Here is a 15,705-nt window from a genome sequence, read left to right on the forward strand (position 1 = left end):
GGAACAGGCAAGCCAACTTAGTAGTGAGCCAGCTGTTAACATCACTAAGATTAAATCACATAAACTATGATGAACTATATTACATTAAAAACAATGGTACTAAAACTAAAAACTCGTCACTCCCTAATTATTTTACATTTTACCATTATCTGTGCCCTTGAGATTTACATCTATTGTATATGCATGGTAGAAATACTATACAACAGTGTGCTACTGAGCATCTTTCCCCAACCCTGCACTGTCATCATGCTGGTAATCTGAAATTGGCTATGCTGGGAGTATTTATCCCACACAAATAAGCAAATACTATAAGCCAGGCCCCACTCCACTTTCCAAAGAGTCAGTTTAGTTAAACATCCACCAGCACATTTCTGGCTTAGGAGGATACCACAACCTCTGGCTAGCTCATGCACAGACTCCATCTCAATCATTCTCGTGCTAGACCCATAAAATATTCAAAAAATTTTTTTGAAGTTGTCTAAATATTTATGAAATAGAATCTTTTAGGGATCATTAAAAATGGATTTCTTTTTGAACATACATACCTTCTCTCTGAACAAGGAAGCATCTTTTAATTTTTAAAATAAAAAAATTTTTTTTGGCCACACGGAGCAGCTTGTGGCATCTTTTTTTTTTAAAATTAATTAATTTTATTTATTCATTTTTTTTTTTTGGCTGCGTTGGGTTTTCATTGCTGCGCGCGGGCTTTCTCTAGTTGAGGCGAGCAGGGGCTACACTTCATTGCGGTGTGCGGGCTTCTCACTGCGGTGGCTTCTCTTGTTGCGGAGCACAGGCTCTAGGCGCACAGGCTTCAGTAGTTCTGGCATGCAGGCTCAGTAGTTGTGGCGCACAGGCTTAGTTGCCCATCGGCATGTGGGATCTTCCCGGACCAGGGCTCAAACCCGTGTCCCCTGCATTGGCAGGTGGATTCTTAACCACTGCACCATCAGGGAAACCCCAGCTTGTAGGATCTTAGTTCCTTGACCAGGGATCAAACCTGGGCCCCTGGCAGTGAGAGCGCAGAGTCCTAGCCACTGGACTGCCAGGGAATTCCCAGAAGCACCTTTTCTAATAAATAGCAAACTGGGTCTGAGAAATTGTGGAATTCCCATTAGTGTATTAGGGAAAGGCTTATGATGGGTTATTTTTATTTTTTGTCCTTTGTCTCTTACGTCAAATACTTTCTCCTGTGAGAAGAGCTATTGCCCGAAGGCAACATAAACTGGCCTTGAGAACAAACAAAGTCGGACCAATAAGCTCCCACCCACATCCAGAAAGTGATGAAGCAGGTCTGGGGCAACTCCATGCAATACAAAGACCAGATTCACTAACAAACGGCAAGAATACCATCTGGGTCATTTCAGACATACGGAGTACCTCGTTCAAGTTACTCAAAAGAATACCAAAATTGTACAGTGTGAAAAAAAATTAAGGCATGTGTGTAACGGGCATTACACACATTAGTTTTTTTTTTTTTTTAAAGGCATTTCTTTTTTTTTTTAATTAATTTTATTTATTTATTTTTGGCTGTGTTGGGTCTTCGTTGCTGTTGCAGGCTTTCTCTAGTTGTGGCGAGCAGGGGTTACTTTTCCTTGTGGTGCACAGGCTTCTCATTGTTGTGGCTTCTCGTGTTGCGGAGCACAAGCTCCAGACGCGCAGGCTCAGTAGCTGTGGCTCACGGGCCTAATTGCTCCGCGGTATGTGGGATCTTCCCAGACCAGGGCTCGAACCCGTGTCCCCCGCATTGGCAGGCAGACTCTCAACCACTGCGCCACCAGGGAAGCCCCAAAATCCCTGAACTCTTGCTGGTTATGTGTGCTATACTAACACCACTATATCTTATTAAAAAAGTGCATAAATCAGGACAAAGGGCCACGTGCTTGTTCTTTACAGTAGAAAGGCATCAAACATTCAAAAGAAAGTAGTTTTCATGTCTGAGGAATTACTACCTAACTCTAAATTTGAGGAACACCAACTTTCTGTATTTTTTCCTGTGGGAAATTTGCAAATATGATGCTATACACTGAAAATCAATCACTCACATTTTCCACTAAATACTGAGAAATAGTAAAGCAGCCATTAGAGTTTTTAAGGTTATTTCCAAGCATGTATGTATGGGTGTATAAGTATAATACAGCCTTCAAAAGTACCCTTAGTTCTTAATATTTGAGAGAAACTAAAAAATGTTATCATGTCATGATGGCTTTGATCTATAAAAAATTATTGGTAAAACTAACAGGTGGACGACTTTACTTGCATTCTCCTACTCTAATGAGCACTGAGGGAACATGGTTATTATTCTGCTTTCGACTGATCAAAAAGAGTGCAAAACATCTATACTTTATACTTTATTTAAAATTAATAAAACGATAAACACAGTTATAGGTAAATGACAATTCAGTACACTTAGCTGGATAATATAAAAATTTACATATTCACAAGCACATAGCTCCTTCACTGACACCGAACATTTTAGTCTATGTAGTCAAAGTCTTCTGGAATTCCAAAATTTTTATCAATTTTATTTTCTTCGAACCCAAATTTTCTTTTGGCCCAAGATTTTATTGCAAATATGTTATCTATAAAGAAAATTGAGAAATATTTTTGAGAATTGAAAACACAATCACAAAACATTTCAAATATAATTACATTCAGTTTTTTTTTTCTTCTATTACTTTTAGAAGTATCAAAATAAGGAGTTTTCTGTATTTTCAAGAGTAGCAGCAATTAACTTCAGAAGAAAGAAAAGATTTAATGATTATTTTGAATAAACAGATTTCATATTAAAAAATTCAGTAAATTAGTTGCCACTAAAGAATACCTGACTTAAAGAATAATCCAAAGCCAGGGAGAGGTTAATGGTGCCTCTTCCACATTTCCACAGCAGAGGCAGGATTCTGTCACCTCAGGAATTAGAGTTGCTCCTGTTCCCAAATGGAACCCCTTTCCCTCCCCCACAGAGAGAATGGCTTCCAGACCATCAGGCCAGGGAGAAGGGATGAGGAGGAGGTAAGGGATTCTCTTAAGACTAAAAGAGGAACAGATATATCCTTAATGTCTTCTAGGGAATTTAAATGCAGTTTACCACTGAAAAAAGTGTTACATCTATATAAAGGGATTTATCCCAAGGAAATAAATTGTGTACAAAGATTTGTGAGCAAATCTTCATCCCAGTGTAACAAAAGAAAAAAAATAAAAGCAATCTAAATGTCTAATCAAGTAGAAGGGTGTCAATGCATAGGCAGTGAAGGATGCAAGGCAGTACCAACGTGCTCACAATGGCTGCACTGAGGGAATGGGAATGACGATGAGTTTTCTTTTTTTAATTTTACACATTCTCTTTAATGTACATATACCATCTTTATAATGAATATGTATTATAAATACAGAAAAATAATGGTATACAGTTTTCTGGTTCAGAGTATTCTATAAAACATCAAGCACTGTGTTAGTTGTGATAATGAAATGAAGGGTTAAAGTAGGTTCTTTTGGAGTGTTATTGGCCGAATTATCACCTCCTCCCAATTCACATGTTGTAGTCCTAAACCCCACTACCTCAGAATATGATTGTATTTGGAAATTGGGTCTTTAAAGAGGTAATTAAGTTAAAATGAGCCCACTGGGGTGGGCCCTAATCCAATCTAACTGGTGTCCTTAGAAGAAAAGTAAATGTGGACACACTGAGACACGAGGGCCAGGCATTGGAAAGACTCTGTCAGGACACAAGGAGAAGGTGGCCATCTACAAGCCAAGGAGAGAGAGGCCTCAGAAAAAACCAAGCCTGCCTACACCTTGAGTTTGGACTTCCATCCTCCAGAACTGTGAGAAAATCAATTTCTTTATTTACGCCACCTGGTCTGAAGTATATTGTTACAGTACCGTTAGGAAATTAATATATGAAGTTCAATCACTCTTAAAAATATTGTTTTAGGAAGTTTAATTCCAAGTATCAAATATTGATAACTAAATGTTTGGAACGAAGTTCACTGCTGAGGTGAATACTACTATATCAAATAGAATAATGTTAACAAAATATCCTCATTTCTTTAAATAAAGTGTTATAGAATATCAACAGATATTAAAATAAATCTTTATGTAATGATCTAAACCAAATCTCTACTTTTCATAAGAACCTAAGAGAGAATACTAATAGCATGAGGTACTCTAGAATAATCTGTTTAATTTGATTAGTGTCTGCACAACCTGTGCAATCTTGACAGTCACAACCAAATACTTATAGAGGGCCCATTGCTACATAAGACAGCTATTAAGTGTATTACAGGTATTCCAGAACATAAAGAGCCTATGCCTTCAAACTGACACAAGAATAGAGAGAGAAAAATCAATTTATCACTAAACAACTCCAAAGTGATATGTATGTTAGAGAGAAAAGATCAAGTGTTATGTGTACAGCTTGCAGAATAGGCTCCAAGAATACAGAAAGATTTCCAGAAAACAAGAGGACAGATGCAATGCTGTAGGAGCCTTGGAGGAATGTACTTCAACCCGGGATCAGGAGAGAAGAAAACGAGGCACCATAGTAAGACTAGAGCCTCTGCAGGAAGGAGTTCCTGGTTCATGTGAGGGCAAGAAACCATTTTATTATAAACCTTCAAAGATTAAGAACAAACAAAAGAATAAACAAATAAAAAGCCTCTCTATATAATGCTTAATGGACCAATTCAAAAAGACTCTGATTAAATATGTCCTTGGGCCACTGGATGTCTGCCTTCAAGACAAAGTTACCCACAATCTTGATAGTTCATCCCTGTCAATTAATTTTTCTATTACGTGGAAATGTTTATAAATGGATAAAAAAATACTTTTTTTTTTTTAAGAAACAACCTTAAGACTGGTAGAATTCATATTAATTTATATGGTGGCAAACCCAAGATATATACAGGAGTAGGATGGGCAATATCACATGCATGAGTCTACGTCAGGACCTCACAACATCTTTCCCCCTCACTCATTAAGATGCCTCTCATACAAAGTCATAAAAACTCCACTATCTTAGTTATTAGGCAAGGTTTTATATAATTTGATAAATCACTTTTAAAGTTACTTAATGTCGCAAAACATTTAGATGCTATATTTCTAGTTATATTTATACCCTGAGGTGACTTCTCATTCTATAAAATTGAAATACTGAATTACTGAACAGTAAATATGCTCAATTTAAAATAAATTTTAGGGACCTTTTCAGTATAAAGAAACCAAATCTTAACTAATAATTACATAACGATCTTTAGTTATAAGTATTATTGATGTTTTCTTTTTGTTTGTTTTGAAAACAGGAAGGTTTTCTGAGGTGTAATTCGTTTTAACTCCATGATTTTTTCATAACAGTTTTATGTTGGAAGGAGCAAGCTGTAAACTCAAATGGAAATATGGTTCTTAACAGCTGTTTCTACTGTTCTGAAAATATCATCCTTCCTATATGATTTTAAAAGTTTCAGGTTCTTTCTCAGCTAATAACACAAGGGAAAAAAAAGTTGTTCACATTTTTTTAATTATAATTTTTGAAGTTTATGATCAACTGGAAAACATGAAAGGATTTTTTTAAGAGACAGGGAAAAGGGGAGTATTTGTTTATCAATGTGTCTAATGCTGTGCTAAACGGCTTACAAACTTTTATTTAATCCTCCCAAAATGTGAGGTAGATATTATCCACATTGAACAGATGAAGAAGCAGGCTCAGAAAGGTTCAATAAATCACATAGCAAATAAGGAGAACAACCTGGATTCCTTTCAAAGTCAAGTTCCTCCCCCTATATACACAGGCTGCCTGTGCCTACTGTTTGCTGAGCTGCTTTGTTAATTAGGGGAAATCACTTTGTGACTCATCTTATTTTTAACCTAAAAATCCACTTGCCTTTTTTCTTACTCAAAATTTTATATTTCTCAAACCTATATGATATCACTGTATTTATTATTTATTTACACTTTATTGGACACATATTTCATTATTCTCTTTTATTTAATGTTAGTTTGCTGTTTTTACTCTCCTCTGTTCTTATCACTAAAGCATTACACTATTTAGGAAATAACTTTGTAATAAATAAGACTGCAATTTTATAGGAACCAAAGGCCAGTTATATTGATTTTATCAGTGTACTTAATTCTAAAATAGACAAGGAAAAACAATTCTTAAGTTTTCTGTGAAATACAGAGGCCTGGACGTGGAATCAGGGAAATCTGGCTCTAATCCCTGTTCTTCCAGTGACTAATCACCTTTGACTTAAGGCAGCTACTTCAGGCTTTCTGCATCTCTGTGTCAATGCAATCTTATCCATACTGTCCCACAGAAACAGAATAAGGGTAACACATATAAAGGCATTAAAGACTCTTACCAGGATGGAAAGGTTCAATTACCATTATTTTATAATTAAATACTGAAAAAACATCAGTGTAACTTCCAGACAGGTTTTAACAATAATAATCATACTTATATATAATTCACAACAATCATTATTAACGTTCTTCTAAATTTTAAGACACATAGATAATGCCTTATTAGTTCCCATTTCTTAGAATATACCTGGTATAGACCAGAGGGTGTACCCATTGGCAACTGGATTCATAAGGCATTTACATGAAAGCACATACACAGAGAAGACTACCCCGTGTGGTGGATGAGAGCTTGGACTCTGAAATCTAATTCCTGTTCCACTGCCTAGCACCTGTGTGACTGTGGGTTCCTAGTGGCCTCAGTTTCATCTCTAAAATTAGGGATAATAATCCTATCTACCTCATAAGACTGCTGTAGAGATAAAATGAGAATGCACCACAGACACGCTTTATAACGCCTGGCTCATAATCAGCCCTTGACAAATGTTTGCGATTATTATTATGAGCAAGAAGACAAATCTTTAGGATTGCATGAAACTCTTAAAGTTGTATTAATATATAAGAAGGTTAAGTGATTAGCCCAAGTGATTTATCTGGGAAAAGTTACACAAAACTTAAAGTAATCATTGGTTTTACAAAAATGCCTTACACTTTACAAAATGACTCATAATAAGATTTAAAAAATTACCTTAAGTAAATGAAATGATTTAAGATATAAAAACTTGATTAATACACACACTTTCAGAAATGTCTTTTCTTGAACTTAACCAGGCACAATAGCTCCTGCATTTCACATCATAGTAAGTGTACAAGAGTTTGACTAGTTTATCAGTGCCACTGTAATACATACCAGTCCATCTGTTAGCAGCTTCTTTGGCCACTTCATTTGCTTGACCTGAAAAAAACCCAACCATATATATACAGATTCATCTTTTTTGGAAAAAAAAGCTCAAATAGTGACACTGTATCTCACAAACCTGCTCAACTTCCCAAGGAAATTTTAGATAGTTGCAGTTATATTAGTCATGAATAGAAAGTCAATGTGAACAATTTCCCTTTCCTAAATGTCCACTATTATTGTACTTCCTCTTTAAAAACATTTTTAACCGTGATGTTTCTCAAATAATTTACAACACCAGAAGAAGATAAAATAATTTAAGTTTAATGATAAGCATTTTAGTGTATACATATTAGACAGCAATAAACTTGACAATACAATTTTAATGGCCATACAGTAGCCCTGAAGGAGGAAATATTTACTTTATATTTAATTATACTTCTTGTTATTAAATGTTATCTGTATCTATATGATGTTGTTCAAGTTAATCTACATAGCACATAACAATGCCATGATCACCTGGGCATAAATAGTATTCATAATGATAGCATTTATTTATTTATTGAAATACAAGTTATATACCAAAGACTTCACCATATTAAAGTGTATTATTCAGCTGTTTTTAGTATATTTACAAGGTTGTACAACCATCACCACTACCTAATTCCAGAACATTCTCATCACCCAAAAGGCAATCCCATACCCATTAGGAGTCACTCCACTTCCCCCTACCCCCAGCCCCTGGAGACCACTTATCTACTTTCTGTCTCTATGGATTTGCCTATTCTGGACATTTCGTATAAATGAAATCATATATGTCTGGCTTCTTTTTACTTGGTACAATGTTTTCAAGGTTTGTCAACTGTAGCATGTATAAATACTTCATTCCTTTTTACTGCAAATAATATTCCATTGTATGGATATACCACATTTCACTTAGTCACTCATCAGTTGATGGACATTTGGGCAGTTATTACTAATATGAATAATTTAACAATTTTTGTGTGAACATGTTTTCAATTCTTTTGGGTACATACCTAGGGGTGGAATTGCTGGCTCAAATGGTAACTATACATACAACATTTTGGGGAACAGATAACTTGTTTTCCAAAGTGGCTGTATCAACACACCATTGTAAAGCAATTATACTCCAATAAAGATGTTAAAAAACAAAAACAAACAAAAAAAACAAAGTGGCTGCATCATTTTCACAATCCCACCAGCAATCTCAGAGTTCCAACTTCTCCACATCCTCACCAATAATTATTTTGCCTTCTTTTTATTACAGCCATCCTAATGGGTATCTCATTGTGTTGTGATTTGCATTTCCCTAATGACTAATGATGTTGAGCATTTTTCCATATGCTCACTGGCCATTTGTATATTTTCCTTAGAAAAATGTCTATTCAAATCCTTTGTGTTTAAATTTTTTTTTTATTGTTGAGTCCTAAGAGTTTTTTTAATATATATTTTTGATATTGGACACTCGTCAGATACAGGATTTGCAACTACTTTCTCCCATTCTGTGGGTTTTCTTTTCACTTTCTTGACAATGTACTTTGACACACAAAAGTTGTTAATTTTGATGAAGTCAAATTTATCTACTTTTTCTTTGGTTGCCTGAGCTTTTGATGTCATATCTAAGAAAACTAGGCTACAGAGACACACATCTATGTTTTTTTCTAAGAGTTTTATAGATTTAGCTCTTACGTTTAGGTCTTTGCGCCACTTGAGTTAATTTTTGTATACAGTGTGAGGTGGGAGGCCAGGTTGATTCATTTGCATGTGGATAACCAGTTGTGCCCAGCATCCTTGGTTGAAAACACTATTTTGTTCTGATTGAATGGTCTTGGTACCCTTGTTCAAAGCCTTGTTTACTTCTGGACGCTCAATTCCATTTCATTAACCTATATGTCTATTCTTGTACCAGTACCAAATTGCCTTGATTACTCAAGTTTTGTAGTAAGTTTTGAAATAGGGAAATTTGAGTCTTCCAACTTTTTTTTCCCCCAAGGTTCTTTTGGCTGTTCTGGGTCCCCTGCATTTTCATATGAATTTTAGGACTAATATCAATTTCTGCAGAAAAGAAATTGGAATTTTGGAGGTTTTACAGTTAATCTGTAGACCAATTGGGGGGTATTTCCACCATGACAACATTTAGGTCATTCAGTTCATGAACACAGGATGTCTTTCTATTTATATAGGTCTTTAATTTCATTAAATGTTTTTTAGTTTTCAGTACAAGTCTTGCACTTATTTAATTTTACTACTAAGTATTTTACTCATTTTGATGCTATTTTAAGTGGAATTCTCAATTTCATTTTCATGCTGTTTATTGATATTTTATAAAATACAAGTGTTTTTTATATATTGATTTTCTATCTTCCAATCATCTGACCTCACTTGCGAACTCTAATAGTTGTATTTTGCTGTTGTTGTTGTTTTGTGGATTGTTTAGGGGTATCTATCTATCTAAGATCATGTCAACTGCAAATAGAGATAGTTTTCCTTTTTTCTTTTCAATATGGATGCTTTTTATTTCTCTTTCTTACCTAATTGCCCTGGCTTGAATTTCCAGTACAGTGTTGAACACAAGAGGTGAGAGTGGACATCCTTGGGGAAAGCATACAGCATTTCACCATTCAATACGTTAGCTGTTCTATTTACAATAGGCAGGACATGGAAGCAACCTAAGTGTCTATCAACAGATGAATGTTTAAAGATGTGGCACATATATACAACGGAATATTACTCAGCCATAAAAAGAAACGAAATTGAGTTATTTGCAGTGAGGTGGATGGACCTAGAGACTGTCATACAGAGTGAAGTAAGTCAGAAAGAAAAATAAATACCGTATGCTAACACATATATATGGAACTTAAAAACAAAACAAAACAAAACAAGGTTCTGAAGAACCTTGGGGCAGGACAGGAATAAAGACGCAGACGTAGAGCATGGATTTGGGGACATGAGGAGAGGGAAGGGTAAGCTGGGACGAAGTGAGAGAGTGGCATGGACTTATATACACTACCAAACGTAAAACAGATAGCTAGTGGGAAGCAGCCGCATAGTGCAGGGAGATCAGCTCTGTACTTTGTGACCCCCTAGAGGGGTGGGATAGGGAGGGTGGGAGGGAGACACAAGAAGGAGGAGATATGGGGATATATGTATAGCTGATTCACTTTGTTATAAAGCAGAAACTAACACACTATTGTAAAGCAATTATACACCAATAAAGATGTTAAAAAAAAAAAAGTTAGATGTGCATTTTTTTTTTTTGGCCGCACCACATGGCATGTGGGATCTTAGTTCCCCAACCAGGGATGGAAGCTGTGCCCCCAGCATTGGAAGCGCAGACTCTTAACCACTGGCCCGCCAGGGAAGTCCCAGCTGTGCATTTTTTACAGATACACTCTTATTAGATTGAGGAAGTTCACTTCTTTTCCCAGTTTGTTGAGTGTTTTTATCACGAAAGGGTGTTGGATTTTATCAAATACTTTGTTTATTGAGACAATTATGTGGGGTTACCTCCACGTTTATTCTATAAATAGGTTGCATTAGATTGATTTTTGTACGTTGAACTAACCTTTCATCCCTGAGATAAATGTCACTTAATCAGGGTGTATAATCCTTTTCATATACTGCTGGATTTGATTTGCTAGAACTTTGTTGAGAATACTTACATCTATATTTGTAAGCAATACTTAACTATAGTTTTTTTTTCTTATGAAGTCTTTGGTTTGGGTATCAAGATAATACCAACTTCAGGGACTTCCCTGGCGGTCCAGTGGTTGGGACTTCACCTTCCAATGCAGGGGGTGCAGGTTCGATCCCTGGTTGGGGAGGTAAGATCCCACATGCTTTGTGGCAAAAAAAAAAAACAAAAAAAAAAAACAAAAACATAAAACAGAAGCCATATTGTACAAAATTCAATGAAGACTGTGGAAAAAAATGGTCCACATCAAAAAAAAAAAAAATCTTAAAAGATAATACCAACTTCAAAGAATGAGTTAGGAAGTGTTCTCTCTTTTCTAATTTTTTTTTAATTGAAAAGTTACTTCTTTAAACTGATAGAATTCACCAGTGTAGACTTGGCTTTTCATTGTAAGAAGTTTTTAATTTCTAACTCAGTCTCTTAACATGTTATACAGCTATTTACAGAGTTCATTTCTGCTTGAGATAGTTTTGGTAATTTGTATCCTTCTAGAAATTTGTTCACTTCATATAACTTATCAAATTTATTGACATACCACTGCTCATAGTATTCCTTTATAGTCCTTTTTATATCTGTAAGGTCAACAGTGATCCTTCTCTTTCATTCCTGATTTTAGTAATTTGAATCTTCCTTTTTTCCTGGTCAGTCTAGCCAAAGTTTGTCAATTTTGTTGATCTGCTTAAAGAACCAACCTTTGGTTTTATTGACTTTCTCTTGTTTTTCGATTCTCTAGCTCTTTTATTTCTGTTCTACTCATTTTATTTCCTTTCTTATATCTGCTTTGGGTTTAGTTTGCTCTTCTTTTTCTAGTTTCTTAAGATAGAAGGCTAGGTTTTTGATTTGAGAGTTTTCTCTATTTTTTAACATAGGCATTAAAATATTAATAAATTTCCCACTGAGCAATGCCTTCATTGCACCCAGTAAGTTTTGTATGTTTTCATTTTCACTATCTCATAGTATATCCTAATTTCCCTTGTGATTTTGTTTGAGCCATCCCTTTTGGGAGTGTGTTGATTAATTTCAACATATTTGTGAATTTCCCAAATTTCCTTCTGTAATTTATCTCATAACATTTCACTGTCATCAGAAAACATACTTTGTATTATCAATCCATTTAAATTTATTGGGATTTAAGCTTAACATGTGGTCTACCTTGAAAAATATTTCATGTGCACTTGAGAAGAATGTGTCCCCTCCTGTTGTTGAATGTTCCATAGAGATTTAGTTGGTTTGTAGCATTAAGTCTTCTAATTTCTTGCTTATGTTCCATCTTGCTATTCTATTCCATTCTTTATTCAAAATGGAGTATTTAAATTTTAAACTATTATTGTTGAATTGTCTATCCCTTCAATTCTTTTGGTTTTTGCTTATGTATTTTGGTTCTCTATTGTTAAGTGTATATATGTTTGTAATTGTCATATCTTCTTGAAGAGTTGATCCTTTTATCATTACAATTATAAACTGTACTTCTTTGTCTCTAGTAACAATTTTTGTCTTAAAATCTATTTTCTCTGATATTGGTTTAGCCACTCTAGCTCGCTTTTGCTTATTGTTTTCATGGAATATCTTTTTCCAGCTTTTACTTTTACCGTATTTGTGTCCTTGAGTCAAATGTGACTCTTCTGTAGATAGTATATAGTTTATGTGTTTTTAAACTATTCTGCCAATCCCTGCCTTCTAATTGGAGAGTTTAATCCATTTACATTTAATACAATTACTGACAAAGTAGGATTTACATCTGCCATTTGCTATTTATTTTCTATAAGTCATGTGAATTTTTGTTCCTCAATTCTTCCACAATTGCTTCATTTTATGTTAAATGGATATTTTAATGTATCAGTTTAATTCCTTTTGGGGATGTTTTCTTAGTGATTGTCCTAGGGATTACTATTAACATCTTAATTAGAATTAATACCAATAGTACACAAAAGTTTTGCTCCTATGTAGCTCCATTCCCCTCCCCACCTTTATGCTGTTATTGTCACAAGATATATTTTATACATTGTGTGCCCAACAACATGTTTATCAGTATTGCTTTATGCACCTATAATTTAAATCAGATAGAACATAACAGATACAAACAAAAATACACATATACTGTCCTTCAGATTCACCTATGTAAATCTACTTTATCGCTTCATGTTGATCAAGTTACTGTCTAGTGTGCTTTCACTCCAATGAGAAGGACTTCCATTTTTTTTTTTTTTTAAGGGCAGGTCTGCTAATGACAAACTCTTTCACTTATTTACCTCAGACTATCTTACTTTGCCCTTTATTTTTGAAGGAAAATACTTCTGTATATAGAATTCTTGGTTGACAGTTTTTTCTTGCAGCACTTTGAATATGTCATCTCAATGCCTCTGGCTTCTATGGCTTCTAATAAGAAAAAAGCTGTTAATCTGACTGAAGATCCCTTATATATGATAAGTTGCTTCTTTCTCATTGCTTTCAAGCTTCTGTTTATCTTCTGACAATTTGATTTTGGTGAGCCTATGTGTGAATCTCTTTGAGGTTGTCCTAATTGGAGTTTATTAAGCTTTTTGGATGTGTAAATTAATGTTTTTCATCAAATTTGGGACATTTTCAGCCTTATTCTTTTGGCCCTTTCTCTCTCATCACTTTCTGGGACTACCATTGTGAGTATGTTGGCATTCCTGATGCCATACCACAGGTCTCTAAGACTCTGTTAAAGTTTCTTCACTTTTTTTGATTTCTGTTCCTCAGATTGGATTATCTCTGTTGAACTATCTTCAAGTTACTGATTCTTTCTTCTGCCTGCTCAAATCTGCTGTTAATCCTTCCAGTGAATGTTTTACTTAGTTACTATAGTTTTCAGCTCCAGAATTTCTATTTGGTTCCTTTTTAATAATTTCTACCTCTTTATTGATATTCTCTACAGTAAACCCCCTACATATGAAACTTCAAGTTGTGAACTTTCAAAGATGCGAACGTGTGTTTGCATGTCCAATCAAGTAAGTTAGTTCACATATCTGGCGTACACTGTCATGTGCATGCATCCTCTACAAGTGGTTGTGCTTTTGTGTACTTTACTTACAGTACTATATACAGTAAAATAGTACAGTATCTTTATTTCAAGCCAAGGATGCCCGGAAGCAAGCGTAAGAGCAGCGGCGATGTAGCTGGTACAGCTAAGAACCGCCAAGCAATAACAATGGAAACAATAGTGAAAATAATTGAGAGAGTGGAATGAGGCAAAAAGATGGAATTGGAGGCCCAGAGAAAGGATGAAGAGAGACAAGAGGAAGAAGACGTAACTGAAGAACCGTCGAGATTCATGACGCAGGATATGGCAAGGGGATTTTCTTTATTTGATGAGGCACTGTTAGTTTTTGAGGCACAGGACCCGAATGTTGAAGCGGCCGTTCAGAATCCAATCTAGTGCTACTGTGTCACCTATGATAAGAAAAAAAGAGCTATGACCCAGACATCACTGGATTGCTTTTTCAAGAGGGTAGACAGAATTGAATCCAGCAAGGAACCAAACACTGTGCCATCAACTTCAGGCGTGAGTGAAATTGCAGCTTGCCCTCCATCTCCTATTGCTGACGATCCTTCAGCTCTACCATCTCCCACCTCCTCTCCCTCCTCCAGTCAGTAACTCTTCTTGCCTGTTCACTCGATGCCAGCCCCTGTATGCCAGCTGTTGTACTGTACTACTGAACTTTTCAAGTACTGTAAGGTTAAAAATGTTTTATTTTTTTTGTGTTTGTTTTTTATGTATTATTTGTGTGAAAAGTATTATAAACCTATTACAGTACAGTACTTTATAGCCGATAGTGTTAGTTGGGTACCTAGGCTAACTTTGCTGGACTTAGACCAAACTGGACTTATGAACATGCTCTCAGAACAGAACTTGTTCGTATGTAGGCGACTTACTGTATTTGGTGAGATATCATTCTCAGACTTTCCTTTAGTTCCTTAGATGTATTTTTCTTTAGCTCTTTTAACACATTTAAAATAGCTGATTTAAAGTCCAAAATCATGCATGAGCCATATTTTCTTGTTTCTTTTCATGTCTTGCAATTTTTTGTTGAAAACTGGACATTTAAATTAATATAATGTTGCAACTCTGGAAATCAGATTCTTCCCACCTTCCCAGGGTTGCTGTTGCTGCTACCTGTAGTTATTGATAATTTAGTGATTTCTCTGAACTAATTCTGTAAAGTCTATATTCTTTGTTATGTGTGGCTACTGAAGTCTCTAGTCAGTTTGCTTACTGATCAGCCAGTGATTGAACAGAGATTTCCTTAAACACCTGGACTAAATCTTCAAGTCTTTGCTGAGAGTCTGTGTGTGTATGCTGGGGCAGGTGTCAACAATACTCAGGCAATTTACAACTCTGCTTTAGCCTCCACTTCTGTACAGAGTGTCAAGGTCAGCTAGCAATGGGAGATTAGGACCATCTCAGGTCTTTTCTGAGAATGTGCACAGACCAAGGTGTGCATGTGGCATTCTAGATTTCCAGGAATATGCTGATTTCAAGGCACCTATGAACATCTCTTTTGGCCTCTCCTTTTAAACTTTTTGGTTAGTCTACTCTTTTCCTTAACTGTTATTCATCACCCAAGACAGCTATGAAGTTAAAACTCTTGCCTGTAATTGTTTTAGACAAACGCTCCCCAGGAAGACGCTGTTAGTGATGGGCATACTCCAAGTCAGGTAAAAAAAAAACCAGTCCTTTCTATTGGTGCCTTTTAGGGAAGCACCAGAGACGCCAAATAATGACAATTCTTTTGGAGTGAGGGTCTTAAAGAGCTCCAGGTCCATTTTATTCCCTTGA

At 35.5% G+C, this 15,705-nt stretch overlaps 1 protein-coding gene across 7 annotated transcripts in view; it reads right to left on the reverse strand.

Annotated features, from left to right (window-relative positions):
• Positions 1–2,399: 2,399 nt before the first annotated feature.
• The window catches only part of TRIM2 (tripartite motif containing 2), a 223,434-nt gene continuing 210,128 nt past the window's right edge, over positions 2,400–15,705 (reverse strand). For 5 of the 7 annotated variants that reach the window (XM_061192508.1, XM_061192512.1, XM_061192507.1 and 2 more), the window contains 2 exons: positions 7,202–7,246; positions 2,400–2,579 (listed from right to left, as the gene is read on the reverse strand). In XM_061192508.1, coding sequence (XP_061048491.1) covers positions 2,473–2,579; positions 7,202–7,246 — 152 coding nt within the window. In that variant the 3' untranslated portion in view covers positions 2,400–2,472. Of the gene's footprint in view, positions 2,580–7,201; positions 7,247–14,144; positions 14,319–15,705 lie in introns of those variants that run through there. The other 2 variants (XM_061192510.1, XM_061192509.1) reach the window with 2 other exon arrangements.

This window comes from Eubalaena glacialis, chromosome 5 (genome assembly GCF_028564815.1).
Source record: "Eubalaena glacialis isolate mEubGla1 chromosome 5, mEubGla1.1.hap2.+ XY, whole genome shotgun sequence".
NCBI lineage: Eukaryota > Metazoa > Chordata > Mammalia > Artiodactyla > Balaenidae > Eubalaena > Eubalaena glacialis.